Source organism: Balaenoptera acutorostrata, chromosome 18 (genome assembly GCF_949987535.1).
Source record: "Balaenoptera acutorostrata chromosome 18, mBalAcu1.1, whole genome shotgun sequence".
Lineage (NCBI taxonomy): Eukaryota > Metazoa > Chordata > Mammalia > Artiodactyla > Balaenopteridae > Balaenoptera > Balaenoptera acutorostrata.
The window spans coordinates 39,940,103-39,959,310 of NC_080081.1; the positions used below are offsets into that span (position 1 = coordinate 39,940,103).

The window sequence follows — 19,208 nt, forward strand, 5'->3', positions numbered from 1 at the left end:
TGCTCAGAACTGTTAGGGAATAGCTTAAGAAAATTCTACTTTCTAGGAAGTTGTGTGATACAGTTTTTGTCTTGTTCACCATTGTGTTCTTAGCAGGTAGGATGGTGTCTAGCACATAGTACGTTAGCTTTAATAATGTAACAACCAGTTATTCTACCAGCTTAGGTGAGTTTATACAGAAATAGGCCTAAGAATTACAATTCAAGTTATGCAAACTATGGTGGATCATAGTCAAATCCAGAGAACAAGGAAGGGGAGCTTGGCTTCACAGGAAAAAGGAAGAGTTGGGAAGAACTCTAATAACCAGAGTCCATTCAAAGAAGCTGGGGGTCCAAAGTATGAAGGCTTCTCATTGGTTGGACTGCTACAGTCTCTGACTGGCTGGGCTATCCAGGGGCCAGAGAAGTTTTCATCTTTCCCCAGAATAGTAAAGTAGGAGACAACTTACTGTGGGAGATGTAAGCATGGGTCTCTTCCTGTTTGGAGTAATTGACTATGAATTGTGGCATGTGAGAGCTCTCCCTACAGACCTGTCCTGCTTCCAGTTTTAGTTGAGGTTTATTTAATGAACTACACAAATAGGTTCTCAAAAATTACTTATTAAATGAATGAATGAATAGCCCTTTATGTTGAATATCAGAAAATGTGGGTTTTGTTCCCAGTGAAACCTATATAGACAAATGACTTTACCTCATTTCCTCATTTGAAATAAATGTAACAGGTTAAAATAGAGTAGAAAAATCCCTAAATAATTTCCAGCTTAAAAAAAATACACAAATTCTTCATTAGCAGAACCATTTAGCATAAGTATTGGGTTGGCCAAAAAGTTCACTTGGGTTTTTCCGTAAGATGGTACGGAAACCTGAACGAACTTTTTGGCCAACCCAATAATTTCCAATCAACAGGATAGGAGAGTAACTCAATTTACCAGTAACAAATAATAAAATGACTCATTATAAAATAATTCTGCGCTCAAAATGTTTCATTTATCACCAGTTAAAAAGTCCCTTATAATTTTGTCCTGCAAAACTATTTCTTAGCTTCTTTCTTAGTTTCTTGATGAGAGCACTCAAACATGAATAAGGAAGAACATGTGTGTATTAATATGTTTCCCTTCAGTCAAGCCTGTGAGTATTAAGTAACAGCAAATTAAACTGTAACCATAGATTGCTTTTTGGGATGCATTTAATTTACCTTCTGAACCTCTATGAGTTTTACTTGATTCTGGATTTTATTAAGAGGTAGAGTACACATTGATTTTAGATGGCAAGAAGCTATTGAGGAACTTGCTATTGAATTGAATCAGTGGTTTTAGCTGAAAATGTGTTCTTTTCTCATTTAAAAATTCCTCTTTCCATAGCTTGCAACCTAAGACTATACTCTTAACTATTACTCTTAAATTTTCAATTGAAATATCTTCTTTTAAAAATAAGAAAGAACAAAATGCTTCTAATGTTATAAGAAATATTTGAATTAAAATGCAGTTTCCAGTTTCCAAAAATTTTTTAACCCTTTTTGGTATGATTTTCTTTGCTACTTTGAGAAGAACTATATATGAAAATATTATTTCAAATAAAGAAAAAGTATATCTTCATCAGATTTAATGCTGAGATAAAGCAAAAAAGTTCATATATGGAACTTAAACACTTTTTGTCTTTTACTTCATCATAAGTAATTGCTGGCTGATGTGTTTGTGTGTGTGTGTGTTTACTATTTAGAGATTAGATAGATATATAGATGATATATTATTTTTAAAATGTGATTAAAGGAACTAAATCAAAATATTTCCTTAAAAAGGTATTTAAAGAATTTTCTACAAATTAAACCATATTTAAACAATTCTTAGCACTTTGTTTCTACTTCCATAATATCAATTTATAATTTTCCAAAAAATAATTATTTAAATGTCAGTCATTAACTGGTAAATTTGTTTATTTGACTTATAATAATTGGCCTATTCCTATATTCATGTTATCTTGTGATTTGAGGAAAAGACAAGGATCTTTAATTGCAATGATTAAAAAGCTAGGTAAAGAAAGTAAAAAATGAAAGTTAGGGTAGCAACACAGTGATAGAAGATTGTCTGACATTCCTTAGCTCAAGAGCAAGCCCAACTACTGTCTCTCAGGTTTTTCCTTTCTCTTGGACTAAGTTCTATTTTGCTATAAGTGATGAAGAGGAATACAATTTTAAGTATTAAAACTTAGCATATGTTCTAATATTACAAAGACAATGTATGGAAATTTTAGTGTAGTCAAAATAATAAAAAAATTTAAATATCATAATTCCATGACCAAACAACACCGCTTTAAACCCTTAGTGTATGCATAGTCAGATCTTAGCTTACACATATTCACACCCGAAAGCACATTAACAGGAATGCAATTCAACATAGTAAAATCTTTACAAACCTCATTTTTACGCTTAACAATAGATTATAAATAATTTCCACATCAACAAACATTAACATTATTTTAAGTATTGTGAATGATTCAATTTTATGCTATTACATAATTTATTAGTTACCTATTAGACATTTCACTCTTTTCTACATTTTTGCTGTTTTATGCAAAGACACAATGCACCTTACTACTAAGTCTTTGCACATGGGAATCTATCTAGATTAATGGGACTGGGATTGTAGGCTTGAATGTGAATCACTCATTGGTGAATAATATCCTGTACCAGTTAAGACACACACAAGAGAAACATGAAAGCAATGATTAAGATTTCTTAGCTGACTCATTCAGTGACTCTTGAAAAACAGTGTCCAACATAGGAACATGTGTATCTTCTCAGGGCATCTTGAATTTTCCCTCTCTTTCATACTAACCTACAAGAAAAATATATTGCAAAAGTGCTTGGTGATTTTTCTCAGACCTAACCAGTGTGGCATCTTCCAACATACAGTATCCTGGACATACCTGTATTTGCATGCATGGCCCTTTATGCTGGCATAGAGTACAAGGTCTCTGATGGAAGCTTCGCTTGGTCAGAATCCATATCAGCAGTCCCAAAGTAAAATAACATGGAACAGCCTTAGTAGTTCTTGTTCCCATATCATTCTTCCTTGGGGCAGCCTGGGACCTGGAGCTAACCTGTCAGTGATAAATCAGATAAACAAATGTGACATTCAAACCCTCAACCAGACTTAGCCAAAAATAATAATAATGTTTCCCATGGGAGAAAATGGAATGGGTAAGAAATAGATACAGGAAAACAAAATGTAAGTGCCCAGGCTTTGGAAAGTCTGAAGTAGTCTCTTGATAACATGTGTTGTCCCAATTCAGTCAGGCAGGGTTTCACTATATTTATAACCCAAACTGGGCTCCTTTCCATGGGGATAACCCAAAAGCAAAATTCCCAAAGACTATAAGTAAAAAGTTCTGTCTCGCTTTGAATATACAAACAATCATAGGTTTCTTGAAAGAATAGTGGGGAAACCTTCACCTTCTCTGAGGAGAAACCATATGTTCTAAACTCTTGGTCTTCATACCTCACTTCCACCCAAGAGCAGCTTCCCCTCAGAGAGGCTCTGGGCTGACACACCTACAGGCACATTGTGAGGCATGCCAAGATTCTTCAGGTCTCTTCCCAAAGAACAATACTTTTTTCTGGGGTGAAGGAATCGCATCTTTATAACTGCTAAACACTGATAACCCCAGAGGTTAAAAGCTATTAATTTTGAGAATTATAGCTACCTTTTATTGAGTACCTACTCTGTGTCATGTATTATATAACAAGAACACTTCTTATTTTATCTGTTTGAGCCTTACAACACTCCTCTGCTTAAGGCACTGCTCTCTCCATTTTACAAGGCCAAGAACTCCTTCAAAGACATAATGTCCTTGTCCAGGGCCAGGCCCTACCGAGCAAGCACCCCCAGGCAGGAGATCTGGTTCTGGCTCTTCATCTGGTGCTCTTGGGCAAAACCTGAATAAGTACTGCATTCCTTGATGACACCCACAACTCCTGTTTCATAATGTACCATGGATTCTCATTTTCCTTCATTTTAATTTATTCAAATATTCTCCTTCTATCTTGATATTCCAAACATTATTCCACTTGCATCAGTCATTATGATGATAAGTTAAAGATTGATTTGCTTGATCAATTTGCTTCACACTATAATATCTATGTTGCCATTCTTAGTCCATATGCATCACCACCCCTACCTCCCATTAGACTGATAAATTGTGCACAATTTTGCCAATTAAGACTTAAACATCTCTGAGTCAAATTAATTAGGAAATATTTCCGTAAGCCACAGTAGTTTAAACATTGTATTACACTAATTTACAGGGTCTTACAGCAAATAAATTACACTAGATTTACATCTGTTATTCTCAATTATAAAGTGGTAAAGAAATATCATAGTATAGTATATGTGAGATGGAATCTAATAAGTTGTATTTGAAATAGTTTAAAAAATATTTTCCTTATTATTCTCAGAGTAATTATAACACCAGGCTATGTACCAGTAGGTGCCCAATGAATACTATTTCTAATGACCATACTATGAGAACTACTGATTTAGATATAACTGATGTTGCAGATTTGGACATTTCCTAGGAAAAAAATTTATTGTAATTAAAACAGTTTAGAAGAATATCACAGATGTTAATTTTCCTTTTTCCTTCTGTCTATGAAACAAATATTTTATAATGGCTTATAAGCGTCTCCCAGAAATGCTTTATGAAGATTGCAGAATTATTCAGATTGTTCCATTGTCCCTCTTATGTTTTTTTTTTTTTTTCCCTCTTATGTTTTGACTTCCTTTTTACTCACTTAAGCTGTAACTAAGAGATAGTCCTCCAGAGGTAACACCAGAGATGCTTTAGTCACTAAAACTATGGACTTTTTAGTAGGCCAATCACTTTAAAAGCGATGTTTGGCAATTATGTATTGTAGGCAGCCTGGTCACTGTCCTTTATTACAAAAGCAAACACTTAATATGAATTAAGTGCATGTTGAAACAGAAACAGAGAATACTTGTGTTATTATTCCCTCAAGGGTTAAATTCACCTGGGAAAGGAAACACTGTAATAAATAAAATCAGTAGCATGATCTTCCCTTAAAAGTAGAAATGCATTTCAGATATTAATATTCAAGTTTGCTTGCATATTATGTAGCACTGACCTAGGCACATTTCAAACTCTATTGAGGAGGGAACAGTGGTAGTGAGATAGTTGTACTTGAAGGTGCAATGTGCTACAGTAGACTCAATTAGGACCATTTATGATTATAGTTTATATGATGTCTACATTAGTTCATTTAAAATGTACTAAACTATCAAATCATTTCACACAGGTCATTGAACAGCAATAAAGTGATATCAGCTCTTCTCCATTATGATTCTGAGCTAGATTTGAACGAGTGACTCACAGAAAATAGGCTATGTCCTATTAGTCTATAAGAAATACATTTATAGAATAGCAGTATATCTACTTATAACATTTTGTCTCTACATTTGTTTTCTTTGAAATGGATACAATTTTTAAATTGTCTCTTGAAAACACAAATCTTAGGTAAGATAAAATGATTGTTATACATTGTATCTCCATATATTATATATTTATTATTTATATATTCATAATTTTATTAAATCTGAGTAAAAGTAGTCACATGCAATGCGATATTAAAAGGTCTTTTGGTTATCAAAGTAAAATGGAAATTAGGTGTAGTCAGACATACAGCACAAATTTACTACTCTCACATAATTCTGTACGGCATAAATCTCCACCCTACACACCTGTAAATGTTCTCTTATCTCATAGATTATATCAGCTAAAAGAATATTTACCAAGAAAACTAAGCAGTGATCTGTGCTGAAATGCACAATTTTATTTTACTAAAATACTAAAATTTATTAAAGTACCCATATACATATTTTAGGTCACTTCTGATGGTGACATTGTGTAAATAGATGCCAAAGTAGGATTACAAACACCTTTCAACAGGGATATTCTAAAACCAATGACGGGTAGCAATATCTGGGCCAGTGGACAATAATGACTTCATTGCAAAAGCTACCTTAAAAGCCTCAAGTAAACACAATACTAGGTCATTCAAAAGAAATGGAATGTTGTGTTGCATTATCTATGTATTTATTCAAATCTATGAAACAAACATTTTAATATTTCTGCTTATTTAAAAATTTTTATAGCTTTGACCATTAGCATATATATATATATTCTTTTTTGCCTTTCTACAACTTTCAATGGTATACCACAAGTTTTTTGTCCTTGAATTATACAAGGTTGAAATTCTTTCTTGTATTTTGCAAGTTGGATATGTCATAGGAAACGACAAATAATAAATGTTTGTTTCCAGCTATGTTCCAAGTATTTTATATTCTGCCTCGACATTGCACTGTGTGTTAAAGTTGCTTTGCTTTGCGTTCCGCCTCCACTTCCTTTGGGAGGGATGTTAACATTGTGTCCTGTGGTCTTCTTTGTAGTCGCAGCGCCGGGTTACCTTTCATCTCCCTGACGGCTCCCAGGAAAGCTGCAGTGACAGTGGTCTAGGAGACCACGAGCCGGTGGGTAGTGGAACCCTGATCTCACACCCTCTTCCTCTGGTTCAGCCACAGGACGAATTCTACGACCAGGCCTCTCCGGACAAGAGGACTGAAGCAGATGGCAACTCTGATCCCAACTCTGGTGAGTCCTCTTAAAAACTTTGCTTGGAGTTCTTCTGGTTTTCTGTTGTGCCCTTGAGTTTTAACAGTCATTCTGGGGAGCAAGTAAATGGACATTCAGTTGTTTTTTGCTGCCTTTATTGTTGTTGTAATGTTCTTTGAAATATATCAAGTCTAATGTGCTTGATATATTGGCTGTTAAATTGTTTGGTGCATCTTTATTTTATGAACCATGAAAAAAGAAAAAATGCTGCAGATACAATTGCAAGAAGCCGTTTTTTGAAAGACATCTAGATGTCAAAGATATTAAAATGGGAAGATATTTTTACATTTTAGAATTGATTAAATATAGTTAAGTGGAACATAGTCAATGAAGAAAAAGAAAAAAGTGTCCTGTGGAATGCTCTTTTCCAATGAAGACTATACACACACACATACACACACACACACACACACACACACACACACACACACATACATATATATATATATATAAAACATGGTGATTAAAACAAGTATGAAGAGGAGTGATAATGATGTGGGGTTTTACATTTTTTGTCTATTTTAATTTTGGATAATTTTTTTTAACCAATACATTGAAAGAGTGGAATGAATGGGATGAGACTGGCAAAATCCTTTATTTTCCAACAAACTCACACCTCACCTCAGAAATCATTGTTCATTCCAGGTAAGCCCTTTGAGGGTACTTCTTCCTCGGCCTTTGAAGAAAATTTTGGGCAAATGTTATATCTTTTTTGGTCATTCTATTATTATTATTTTTTTAAATCACTAACTAGCTCACTTTACTTAAAAATTAGAAGTCCAATTCAATAATTATTATGTCCAGTCCAAAGTAATGACCATGATTTCTGTTTGATTTGAATTAAAAGTTTTTTCTAACTCACCTTGACCTGCTTCAAACTTGTCTATAGTGTGAAATGGGGTTAGGGTGACGTTTTTGTAATGTCCTAGCTCTTTCTCTCACTGCTTTAGATATTAAAGTGCCTCTGGCAATTCTATGGTTGAAGTAGAAATACCAAGAAAAGGTAAAAAGCATGAAAGGACTTTCTTAACTAGTTCTGTTGTGGCAATCCAGCATTGGTGTTTTCTGCCTTCTAGGATTTTAAACTGACTCTTTGATTTCAGGGTAGTGGTGGCGAATCTTTTGTACATATGCCCCCTCTCAAGCTGTGCTCCCATCTCTGCAGGTTTTTCTGATAGGTGGTTCTCTTCTCATTGACATATGGAGTTACATTTGCATCTTCTTTCTGCTGAAGTTTTTCTCAGCCAATCTTTTAGGAAAATCTAAGCAAATTACATACCAGCTCTGGTTCTTAATCTTTCATGTCCTCTTTCTTGGTCTCATAAGGAAAACATACGTGCATCTTTTGACTGCACATATCCAGAATGTCAGGCCATATCCAAAGAGGCAACTACTCATCTCACAGCATTTGGTGGAGCTGGTCAAAAATTCTCCTTAGATTTCTTGGTTCTGATTAGTCTAAGGACCATTGAACCTGTGGTTCCATTGTCTCAACATTTGCTGGACTTGTGTAAAGAGGTTGGATATGTAGGACAGCTCTTTCTAAACAGATTTCCTAGTCTGCAACTTCCCCTTCTCCAGTTTCAAAACATCTCTTATTGGCATTAAGGCAAGGGTCCCAAAACTGGTTCTTGACCACCTCTTCTGCACATGGCAGTGGTTGGCTCCTCTGGTCTTTGGGCCTCCTCCAAAACCAAGACAGAAAAGCTCTACCTTAAACACACTGGCACAAATGGTTTTAGGATTTGTCTATATAGCTCACCAGTTATTTTCACAGAAGTAAAAGTAAACAAAAAAATGTATGTTGCAATATGGTTAAGCTAAGCTACCCTAGGCCAGGACTTTATCTAATATGTGCCGTTATTCACCCAACAGTTTCTTAAACCTGGAAAATAGCACTGGGCAAACTGCCAAATAGGAGAAGACATGAGAGATTCTAAAGCTGGGGGTAGGGGGGAAACTTTCAAGCCTGCTTGAAGAGCTCCCCAGAATTTTTACCAATCCTGTCACATGGAAAAAAAGACCCAAGGGAAGACGCACCCTTGCACGTTCCAACATTCAACCTCAACACAGTGACTTCACTCAGAAGAATCACGTTCATAAAAATGTGTTAAACCGGAACAGTGCTCCTTGCTGGAGAAACCATCCTTATTCATGATTGGGAAGGAAGGATAAGAGTCAGATAGGGAAAGGTGGAGCCCAGAGAGCTCCTGGAGGCTAACACTTCTTTTGACATTTAAAGAGACTTTAATTTTAACCTCTTTTGCAAACGTCTAGAGGAGAATTCATTAGACTAGCCCAGAAACATTGAGATCCATAACTAAACAGTAATTCATATTAGTATAATATTATGATATATTATCTTAAAATTCTGCAGTCACATTTTTGTAATTAACTTTGAAGAATTTGTAGAGTAAGGTACAGGATAATTGAAGCAATAATCTTCAACAGTAATAATCTTGCTATGTAGATCTAAACCATTTCCATTGTCTTCAGTGGAATTTTCTGTCTGTCTCTTGAAGAGTCATGATTTTATAGCAATCATGCAATATCCATATAAATTCATAGTATCCATAGAGTTATTAAGAATTACATCTGTATGGATTCCTAGTTTTTCAAATATAATGATTGTCAATAAAAATAGAATTTAGTACTAATTTCATAGTAATTTTTTTCATTATGCATTTTTTAAAGAAATTATACAAATGGTGTCATGTGGGGGAGTTTTTGGAAACTTAAGCTTTAATATACCTTTAGGCTTTAATGTAGCCCTCTGGCAACCAAAGAGATAGTGTCTCTATGTTCTAGGCATTTCTGAGTCCTAGTGCATACTTAGCCGACTGTCCCACAAATGGCACACACACATGCACTATTTCTTGCAGTGAGTTTTGTCAGTTTTTCTACATAAAAAGATTTATCCCTTTCCCAAATAACAGAATTAATCATATTTCCTTAAAAAGTTAACTTACTAATATGATCGTGCCCTCCATGTAAAACTCAATAAAACCATTAATTCTAAGAAAATAGTAAGGGGATTTTCAATTGAGGATTTTAATTTTTAAGACATATAGCTAGAGTGATGAAGCAATTTCACTAAGTTAAAAAGAAACAAAAACAATTATGTAATTAGATCGGGAGCAGCTTATTACCACTAATTCAGAATTAGGTCCTAATCCTGTCCCGTTGAGAATCATGACTGGAGTTATTTTTTCATCTGTTTTTCTTTTAAATGTTAATTTTAAGGATTTTCTTCTGTTTAATGACATTCAAAATTTCAGATTGTATTTATATTATTAAAGCCTTGACTGTCATGTGCTTCTACCTCTATCTGGACTGTGTATGAATTCAGCTGGTGAATTTCTCACTAAGGATAGTTTTGATACCTGGTATATTTATGGGTAATATTTACTGAGGTCTATTTATGAGTCAGGAATGCTAGTAAATGTTTTAACATATTGTTTATGATTCCACGCCAATATTGCAAGTTACATAGTATTATAAGTAAATTACTTGTCAAAACTACTTAGCAAGTAGCTGAGGTATAATATGAACTCAGGAGTGCCTAACTTCACAGGTTATGCTTTTACTATTCAGAGAAACCACCTGCAATGTGCGCAGGTTTTAAGACAGTGTGTAATACAATACAGTCATCACTGACATTGAGTTTTAAATTTGGGGGCACTAATCTCATTTTTAAGAGGAAGTTTGAGACATTGAATATTACTAAGATGAGTTGTAAGACGAACAACTTGTGAAAGAACTACTTCTGCAAGGATTACTTGGCATTGGGCTAATGAAAATTAAACCTTAATAGGACCCCGTAGCCCACACAGTATAAAATTATTTTATACAGAGGAGTAAAAAGGGAAGTGCTTGGCCTAAATTACATAGTTTGTGAGTCAAGAATAGAGCTCATATATATGGAGTCTTACTTAGTCTTATTTAGTCCTCTTTTCGTTGGAACAATTTTTCTTTATCATGGTACTTATATCTTTTCCTTAAAAAGAATCTGTGTGATTAGTTGATTCACAATTGTCTCTCCCATTAATCTCTAAAGACTATTTGCTCACCTTTCTATTCTTCAGGCATAACAGTACCTGGAATATAGTAGGACAGCAATGTATATTTGTTGACTAAAAAAATAATATTTCACAAACACATGAATATACAGTCAGACAAATTAAGTGTTCTATCAAGGTAAAGCAAATAAACAAATAATAAACCTAGGAAGTCCTATATCATGTTAACTGTGGTTATCTTCAGTTTGGAGTATTGATTTCTTTTTAACTGTCTATATTTTCCACAATTTTAATAATGTAGTCAAATTATATTTTTATTTTGTAATTTTCATGGAAAGCACCTGATACAGAGCTGAGAAAAAAAATCATTCTTAGAATATATATTTTTTACATCAAGTAAAAAATTGTATTAAAAATATTTTTTCCTGTCAGTCTTAAAGATATAGGACACACATGCTAAGAAAATCGAGAATTTAAAATATTTGGGCATGAGATTTTAAATGAGGCTGTCATTTTAGGGAGAAAAAAAGTCAAGTTAATAAAATTTTAAAATACTCCAGCAAAATCCAGAAAAAAAACATAATTACCCTATCAAATTTCAGTCCTAAGAAATTGTACTAATCCTAACCTGCAAGAAAAAAAATCACTAACCATAATATGCTTTGGGAATTAAACATGAATTTGATTTTGGGGGCACAGTATTTTATACAATAATTTTTATGAACTGTGTTTATTTTTTTAATACGTATCCTGGGTTGAACTAATTATATTAACCCAAAGAACATTGTTCAGAGGTTTCATATTGTCACTTGTTATGTTCACTTCCCCATGGCATTTTTGCAATCAATTCAGGGTGATCCCACAATAGTGGCCCCTGAGTTAATGAATCTAGAGTTCCTCATAGAATGGTATAGAGAAAAAGTAATCAATCCTACTGTACTTTGAGTTTAAGGGGAAAAAAAAGGCAATAAAAGAACAAAATTTGATTTTTTTAGTGCTATAAAACTTTAATTTTTTGCTTTATTAAATATATTTTTCTAAATGTAAGTTAAAAACTATCTATTACTAACTACTTTCCCCTTAAAATCAGAGAGGTCAGAACATTTTCTAGATTAAGCCATGTAGATCACAAACAAAATATACATCTACTCATCTCTTATGTAGGTATATACGTATATATGTATCTATCTACCGTCTATGTTCTATTGCTAATCACCACCAACTTAGTGTCTTAAAACAACACACATTCATAATTTCACAGTTTCTTTAAGTCAGGAGTCTGAACGTGCCTTGGCTGAGTCCTCTGCTCAGGGTCTCAAAAGCCTGCAATCAAGGTGTCAACCAGGTTGCTTTTACATCTGCAGGCTAAACTGTGGAAGAATTTGCTTCCTAGATTTTTCAGATTATTAGAAGAATTTATTTCCTTGCAGTTGTAGGACTGAGACTATCTCACTGGCTGTGTGTTGGAGACTGCTCTCAGCCCTTGCAGGCCACCCTCAGCTGCTAGCCACATGTGCCTCTCAACATGACTGCTTACTTCTTCAAGGGCAGTTAGAGAGACAGTCTCTAGAGTGAGTTTGTAGCAACATGCATTCTTACATAACTTCACATATTCACAGGAGTGACATTCCATCACTGTTGCCATATTTTATTGGTCATAAGCAAGTCTCAGGTCCTGCCCACATTCAAGGGAAGGGGATACATATGGTAATGAACACCAGGAGGTTGGGAACCTGAGGGTTCACACTAGAGTATGTCTGCCATAATTTATATATGACTTAGTGATTCTGAAATATCTTACAATTCAAGGTCTGTCGTTTAAGAACCTTTATTCACATGACTTTTCCACGATTCGTTCATTTGTTTATTCGTTCTGTAAACACTCATGCAGAGGCTACTATGTGCCAGGTACGCTGCTAGATTCTGGGGACAGGCATTAAAACCAAGGTTCACTAAACTTAAAAAAAACTGAGTTACTGTGAGAACAAGAGTTCTAATGTGAGTTCCTTGGTCGGAGAGGCCTTGAGGGAACTTGTAAAGTTCCTGAAATTATTTTGCAATTATATTTTCTCTGAGGGGCAGGCTATGAGCATTTTATAGACCATAAAAACAAGACAAAAAAAAAAAAAAGAAATATTGATTTTTGAAAGAGAGAAGATACTAGATACCAATAACATTAGTGAACTAGAATAAATGCCAATTATAAGCATAAAAAATGTGCGGTTTAAAATAGAATAAGTCTTGAATAAGAAATCAATAAAGATTCTATAGAGTGATCCTTTAAACAAGTGACATTGGATAAACAGAAATTGTTTAAGTAAATAAAATATGTGCGTGTGCCTCTGTGTGTGTGTGTGTGTGTGTGTGTGTGAGCACCCACTGTCAGCACAGGTTTCTTGGTGCTATGAAATGTCATGGCTAGTTGGATAAGCAGTGAATAGTTCAGTATTTTTGTGGCACATGCAGTTATGCTTAGCTCTACCACGTGGTCCCGGGTTACTAAGCTCCAAAATGGGGTTATTAATATCTTTGAGAATATTGTTATAAAAACTACAGTTATTTGATATAAATAATCACTTAACACAGTGCCTGAAACACAGATGCTCAACAAATGGTTAATATACAACTGTTCCAGTCTGTGACAAGAAATGAACCTGGATTGAGGTATAGGTTGGACCAGATTTTGAATGATGGGGAGGATAGAATACATTCTAATTGGATACAGCAGATAAGAGAATAGAAAGACTTGATGGTATTCCATGATTTTAGTTTGCTAGACTTACCGGAAAATTACACAATTAAATAAATTAGAGAATATGAGATAAAAATTCAGCTTAGGAAACAATTCTTAAAAAATTTAAAAATTTGGATAGGTGTACAAAGTTCCTAGATAAATGTATCTAGGGACTAAGAATATGATTCTGAGTTGGAAACTGGAAACTGACAACATAGAAGGTGACTGAAATTTGAGGAGTAAATGTAGTTATGAAGATAGACAAGGGACTATCTTCCAAGGGACTATCTTCTTGGAAGATAGTCCAAGAAGGAAATCATAACAAACAACATTTAGGGCAGGCAAAGATGAGGGTGGAGTGGAGTGAGAGCAAAGACAACAAAAATTAGGGTAGAATCAAAAAGATATTTGAAAGTTTTGGGGAGGTTTGAGTCCTATATATAGTCATTGTTGGCTTTTTTGGGAGGTGTTGTGGAGTTGTGATTAAGAACACAGACTGTGGATTCAGAATAACCTTTCATCTAACTCATTGACCCTGGGTCCACAGGGCTGTTGGCACATACTGCAGGCTTGGTTTACAGGTATCATTATTTTTGTATTGTTATTATTATCTATAGACAGTGAAAATATGTAGAAGAATCAAAACATGTATCTTAATTATTTAGCAGAAGTTTCCAGTCAAGTGTTCAAAATTACCACAGAGAATTTTGAAATGCAAAATCATTGTTATACCTTAGAAGAAAAAAAATTCTAAAAATGTGTTTCAAATTCTGAATACTTTATATTTTAAATTCTTTTCATGTGATTTTTTTCATACTTATATCTGATGGGCAGTTCCAAAACACCACCGTTTGCTAAAGACTGATAAAAACTTATATAATAAAGCATATTTATACTCCAGTATATTCATTATTTCACTTTAAATAAATTATGTTCACTTTATGATTTTAAAGTATTTATTATAATATTAATTATTCAAAATACACTTTTTGTTTCATTACTATTTTATTTTTAAGAGGATTGCAATGAGATGATTTTATCTTTTATTACTTAAAGTGGTTAAAAGATGGCTGTAAAATCAGCAGGAACACAAGCTTTCTCTGCTGGCAAGTTTTAGATCTCATCAATTTCAAGTATGACTTTAATCCCAAAAAGAATTAGCTTTGAGTACTTGTTTATCATAAATATCTAAAAGTTGTTAGTAATATTCAGTTGCATTTGAGCTTGTCGAAGCAGTCACTGAATAGTATGTTCAGTGTTATAGTAGAAAAATCTGTAGGAACAATATGCCTCCTAGTGTAAAGGAAGGGTAATGTCAACTTTCATTGGTGTGTTGCAAAGAATTGCATTTCCATAGCTGCCTGCTGCCATGTGATCCATTCTGCTAAGGGTGGGTAAAGAGGAATGGCATTAATTAACCCTGGATGTGTGGTCTGCCTTAAAGGAAAAAAATATTCTTTGTATATCAGTGTTTATAATAATTTGAGAGTGTTAAAAGTGATAAATAGATAAGCAAATCAGTAGCTGTATCTAAAAATAAGGAGCTTACTGATTTCAGTAACTCTTAGAAGTATTCTTTATTATTATTTTTTTAAAATTTTATTCTATTTTTGGCTGCATTGGGTCTTCATTGCTGCGTGAGGGCTTTCTCTAGTTGCAGTGAGCGGGGGCTACTCTTCATGGAGGTGCGCAGGCTTCTCATTGCAGTGGCTTCTCTTGTTGTGGAGCACGGGCTCCAGGCATGTGGGCTTCAGTAGTTGTGGCATGCAGGCTCAGTACTTGTGGCTTGCAGGCTCTAGAGCGCAGGCTCAGTAGTTGTGGCACATGGGCTTAGTTGCTCTGCGGCACGTGGGATCTTCCTTGACCAGGGATCCAACCCATGTCCCCTGCATTGGTAGGTGGAGTCTTAACCACTGCACCACCAGGGAAGTCCCTTAGAAGTATTCTAAAGCCATGTCATAAGAAAAACATGGAAATAAATTACTAATTATAAAGGATCTATACTCAAAATCAAACTAATATCTTTTATTTTATCTTGATATAGAAAAATAAATAAGAGAAATAAATTGTCTAGAGTTTTAAAATAATTTGAAATTTTTGAAGAAACCACAGATACTTGTCTCAAATGTCCCAAATTAACCGTAACACTATTTTGACACACGTTTCTGTCAGTGGATTGAGAATTATTCAGATTAGTGTGACTGACAGATACATGGATGGCCAGATTTTAATAACTCTAAAGTAAAGTTGCCAGATAAAATACAAGATAGCCAGTTAAATTTGAATTTCATATAAACAATATTTTTTTTCAGTCTAAGTATGTCCCAAATATTGCAATATTGCACATTTTCTTGCAATATTTGGGACATACTTAGACTGATAAATTATTCATTGTTCACCTGAGATTCAAATTTAAGCAGCCATCCTGTATTTTATTTTTTCTAAATCAAGCAACACTACCCTAAAATATGATGATTTAATAAAATAGTATTAAATGAATTAAATAATATAATTTAAATATTATGAGGAAATCTACTTATGGCATACATTTAATTACAATTAAAATTCAGAGCAGGGATTAGTCAACCTTATGTTAGAGTTAGTTCTGTGATACTGCCCCAGGTAGAGACATCATTTCTTTACTTTAAAAAAGCATCAGTTCGTAGTATATTTCTATGTCTAGAAAAGAATCACAACGTTAGAAGTTCAGTTTGTGCTTATACTCAACAATGTAAATGCATTACTCCACCATTGAATGATGACTTTTATGTTGGTCTTCTCCTGATTGTTGCAAACAGAGAAATTCTGGTTAAAGTTTTTGATTCATGATTTTTTTTTGTTTGTTTAATGATCTGTTTGATACATCATATTTTAGGATTCTTTATGTGTTCACTGACTTTTATATACTTTCTTTGCCTTCAGGATCTAATCTATGATTTTTAGGATCTGACTGCTTCCAGGGGAAACTATGCCAACATGGGTGGAAGGCAGGGGGAGATAGAGATGGGGAGAGGGAGTGAGGGGGGAGAAGGGGAGAGACAGAGTTTCAATTTGTTTCTGGAATTTTAAGGCTTTGGTTGCATATCTTAGTAAAGATATCCACCTAGAATATATAAATACAATTTTAAGACCTCTCAAGTACGATGCTGAGAGGAAATGTGTGGAGTGCCATTAGACTGAGTACAAATCATGCCTCTTCCATTTGCCAAGCTGCATGACTTTGGGCAAGTTGCTCTGGCCCAGCGGCCTTGTCTGAAGAATGGAATGAGCATAAGACTTTTACCTCATAGACTTGTACAGATTGCAGGTTAACACATGTAACTCAGTACAGTTCTTGGTTCACAGTAAGTCTTCAATTATGTTAGTATTATTGTAAGAATTAAGTAAAACTAAGCAGTTACCTAAGCAAACTCTTTGGCTTCAGTTCTGTCCTCATAATTAATACACAAGTAAAGAAGCATGAGACTTATCCTTTCTAAATTCCTGTTTCTTCCTGGCTAGTTGAGGAAAGGTAGGTGTTGCTTTTTTAGTGAATCTTGAATCATCAAAATAATATCTTAGCTCTGCATTTCACTTTTCTTACACAGACAGTCAAATTTTGTTTTTAAAATGTGTGACTTAGCACCAGTTGTTTGAAATGTTACATAGATTTAGTCTAAAAAAGCTTTTGAATGGAGAGAATTTGGTATTTCTATAGGATAACTCCAAGCATCCACAAGTAGGTTTAACTAGTAACATTTAGTTATATATAAGGGATATTAATGAAAATCTTATTATGTTCCAGATTCCTGATCTTCACTTGAATTTTGAAACTACAGATTTATTCCTACTAATTGGCCAGATAACTCTTTATTTCTTTGTAATTAGTAATAACCTAGCTCTCAGTCAGATCTGCAAACAGGCAATATACTGTACTTTGGGCAAATTTGCCAGCTAATCTCTGCAAATTAAAAGCACAGTTAAAAATAACATAATAACAATTTTGATTTAAATGCTCATTAGAAGGAAAGAATTAAACCATAAACTTCCTAACTGCAGGCACTGGTTTCCTCGATTTTTTTTTTCCCCCATGTTTTTGTGTTTTGACATGAACTGGTATTTTATCATTCCTGAGCATTCAAATGAAAAACACTTTCACATTAAGAATAAAAAAAAAAAACTTGAAACAGCTTTTAAAATATTCCAGGAATGAAAAAAAAGTTGCTTTAGTCAAGGAAGAGAGTAGATTATATTTTATGTTTTTAAAGATGCAGTTTTAGACTAAACCAAATGACAATTGTGAAACTATGTCTAGGGACCAAAAATAGATGTAGGGGCCCCACAAAACAACAAGCCCAGGCTTAGGAAAGGTAGCATCCTATCATAGGAAGAGTGATGCCTCATTGGAATATTTCCTCAAGGCCTCTTTTTATTAAGGAAATATATTTTTAAATAAAGTCCAAGAGGGATCTTCATTCAGAAGAGGATGTTGAGTTCTGGTTTAAGCTCCTTAAGAAATAGCTATAGAATATCTCACAGTAACTCTTCAGTAATCTCTCCTAAGTCAAAACTATTGTACAGTAAAAGGTTATGATTTAAAATAAGAAGTTCAGGTATTTTGAGCCAGAAATACCAATACTCCACATGCAGTAAAATCCTGACCTAAGCGGCAAGCAGCATAAGAAAGGGGGAAGGGAAATTAGCCCATTGTCTACCCATCTTACGTGATGTTAGCACAGTCAGAAGGTTTTAGATCTTTAGTTCTTTCAAACAAGGTACAGAAGGTATGAAGGTGTTTTATGATGTGCAGGGCCCTGGGAACACCTGCTTCAGAATAAGGCAAATCAAGGTTGACACTGACCCTGTACTTTCTAGTCATGTTGTGAACTCTCAGTGTCTCCTCTCTCAATCTCTCTTTCTCTGTCTCTCTCTCACATGTGTGCTGTTTCATTATAATAATAATATAATTATCTTAAATAGAGGATGTTAGAAATATTAGAAGTGATATAAGCAGAGTGTCCTGAATACGGTCTGGCAGATAATAAGAGCTCAAAAATGTCAGTATTGCTGTTAACAAGTAAGAAATGCTATCTCTCCTCACTGTATCAATGTCCTCACATCTTCCTTCCAGTGTGATGCTTCTAATCAAATTTGAGTTGATAAACTGAAGAGACAATTTGAGTAAGTAAGTGAGGAAAAACCTGTGGGATATTTCCATGAATGACATACTAATGTGTTTTGAAGAACATAGGGGAATGTATTTCAACTGTTCTGACATTTTCATTTACTTTCTAGTTCTCAAAAAGAATTATTTGTAATGACTTTTTTCAATATGCAATCAGAGGAAAGGTAATATGCATGATTATAATAGTTTAGGTGGTATTGAATAAAGAACTTTAAAATTCTCAAATGGTCAGCTCTTCAAAATAATCTGCCAAATGTATGTAGAAAGTATAGAGTTTCATAGAGTCTTTAGAACTAAAAATCCACCACTGTTTTCCATTATGTTTATCTTTATGTGGTAAACATTCATAAATTACTGATTCATGTTACACTAATAGACATATGAGTTATAGAAATAGTAACTTGTGAAATAAAATTGCTGTCAAGATATGACAAAATACAACATCCGCTTTGATGATACATAATTTTTTAAGTTAACAAAAATATATATTTTATTTGTAGTAATTTAATGTATATATTGTACTCAAAACACTATTGATATAAAAATCAAGTTTTCTATTTCATTTGGAGTGTTTTTCTATTTTCCTTATATCTCTAAATTGCTTGTTT

At 34.0% G+C, this 19,208-nt stretch overlaps 1 protein-coding gene across 2 annotated transcripts in view; it reads left to right on the plus strand.

Moving 5' to 3' along the window:
* Positions 1 to 19,208, plus strand: part of PCDH9 (protocadherin 9) — a 979,957-nt gene that overhangs the window by 631,922 nt on the left and 328,827 nt on the right. For both annotated transcript variants that reach the window (XM_057532785.1, XM_057532786.1), the window contains exon 4: positions 6,587 to 6,662. In XM_057532785.1, coding sequence (XP_057388768.1) covers positions 6,587 to 6,662 — 76 coding nt within the window. The remainder of the gene's footprint in view (positions 1 to 6,586; positions 6,663 to 19,208) is intronic.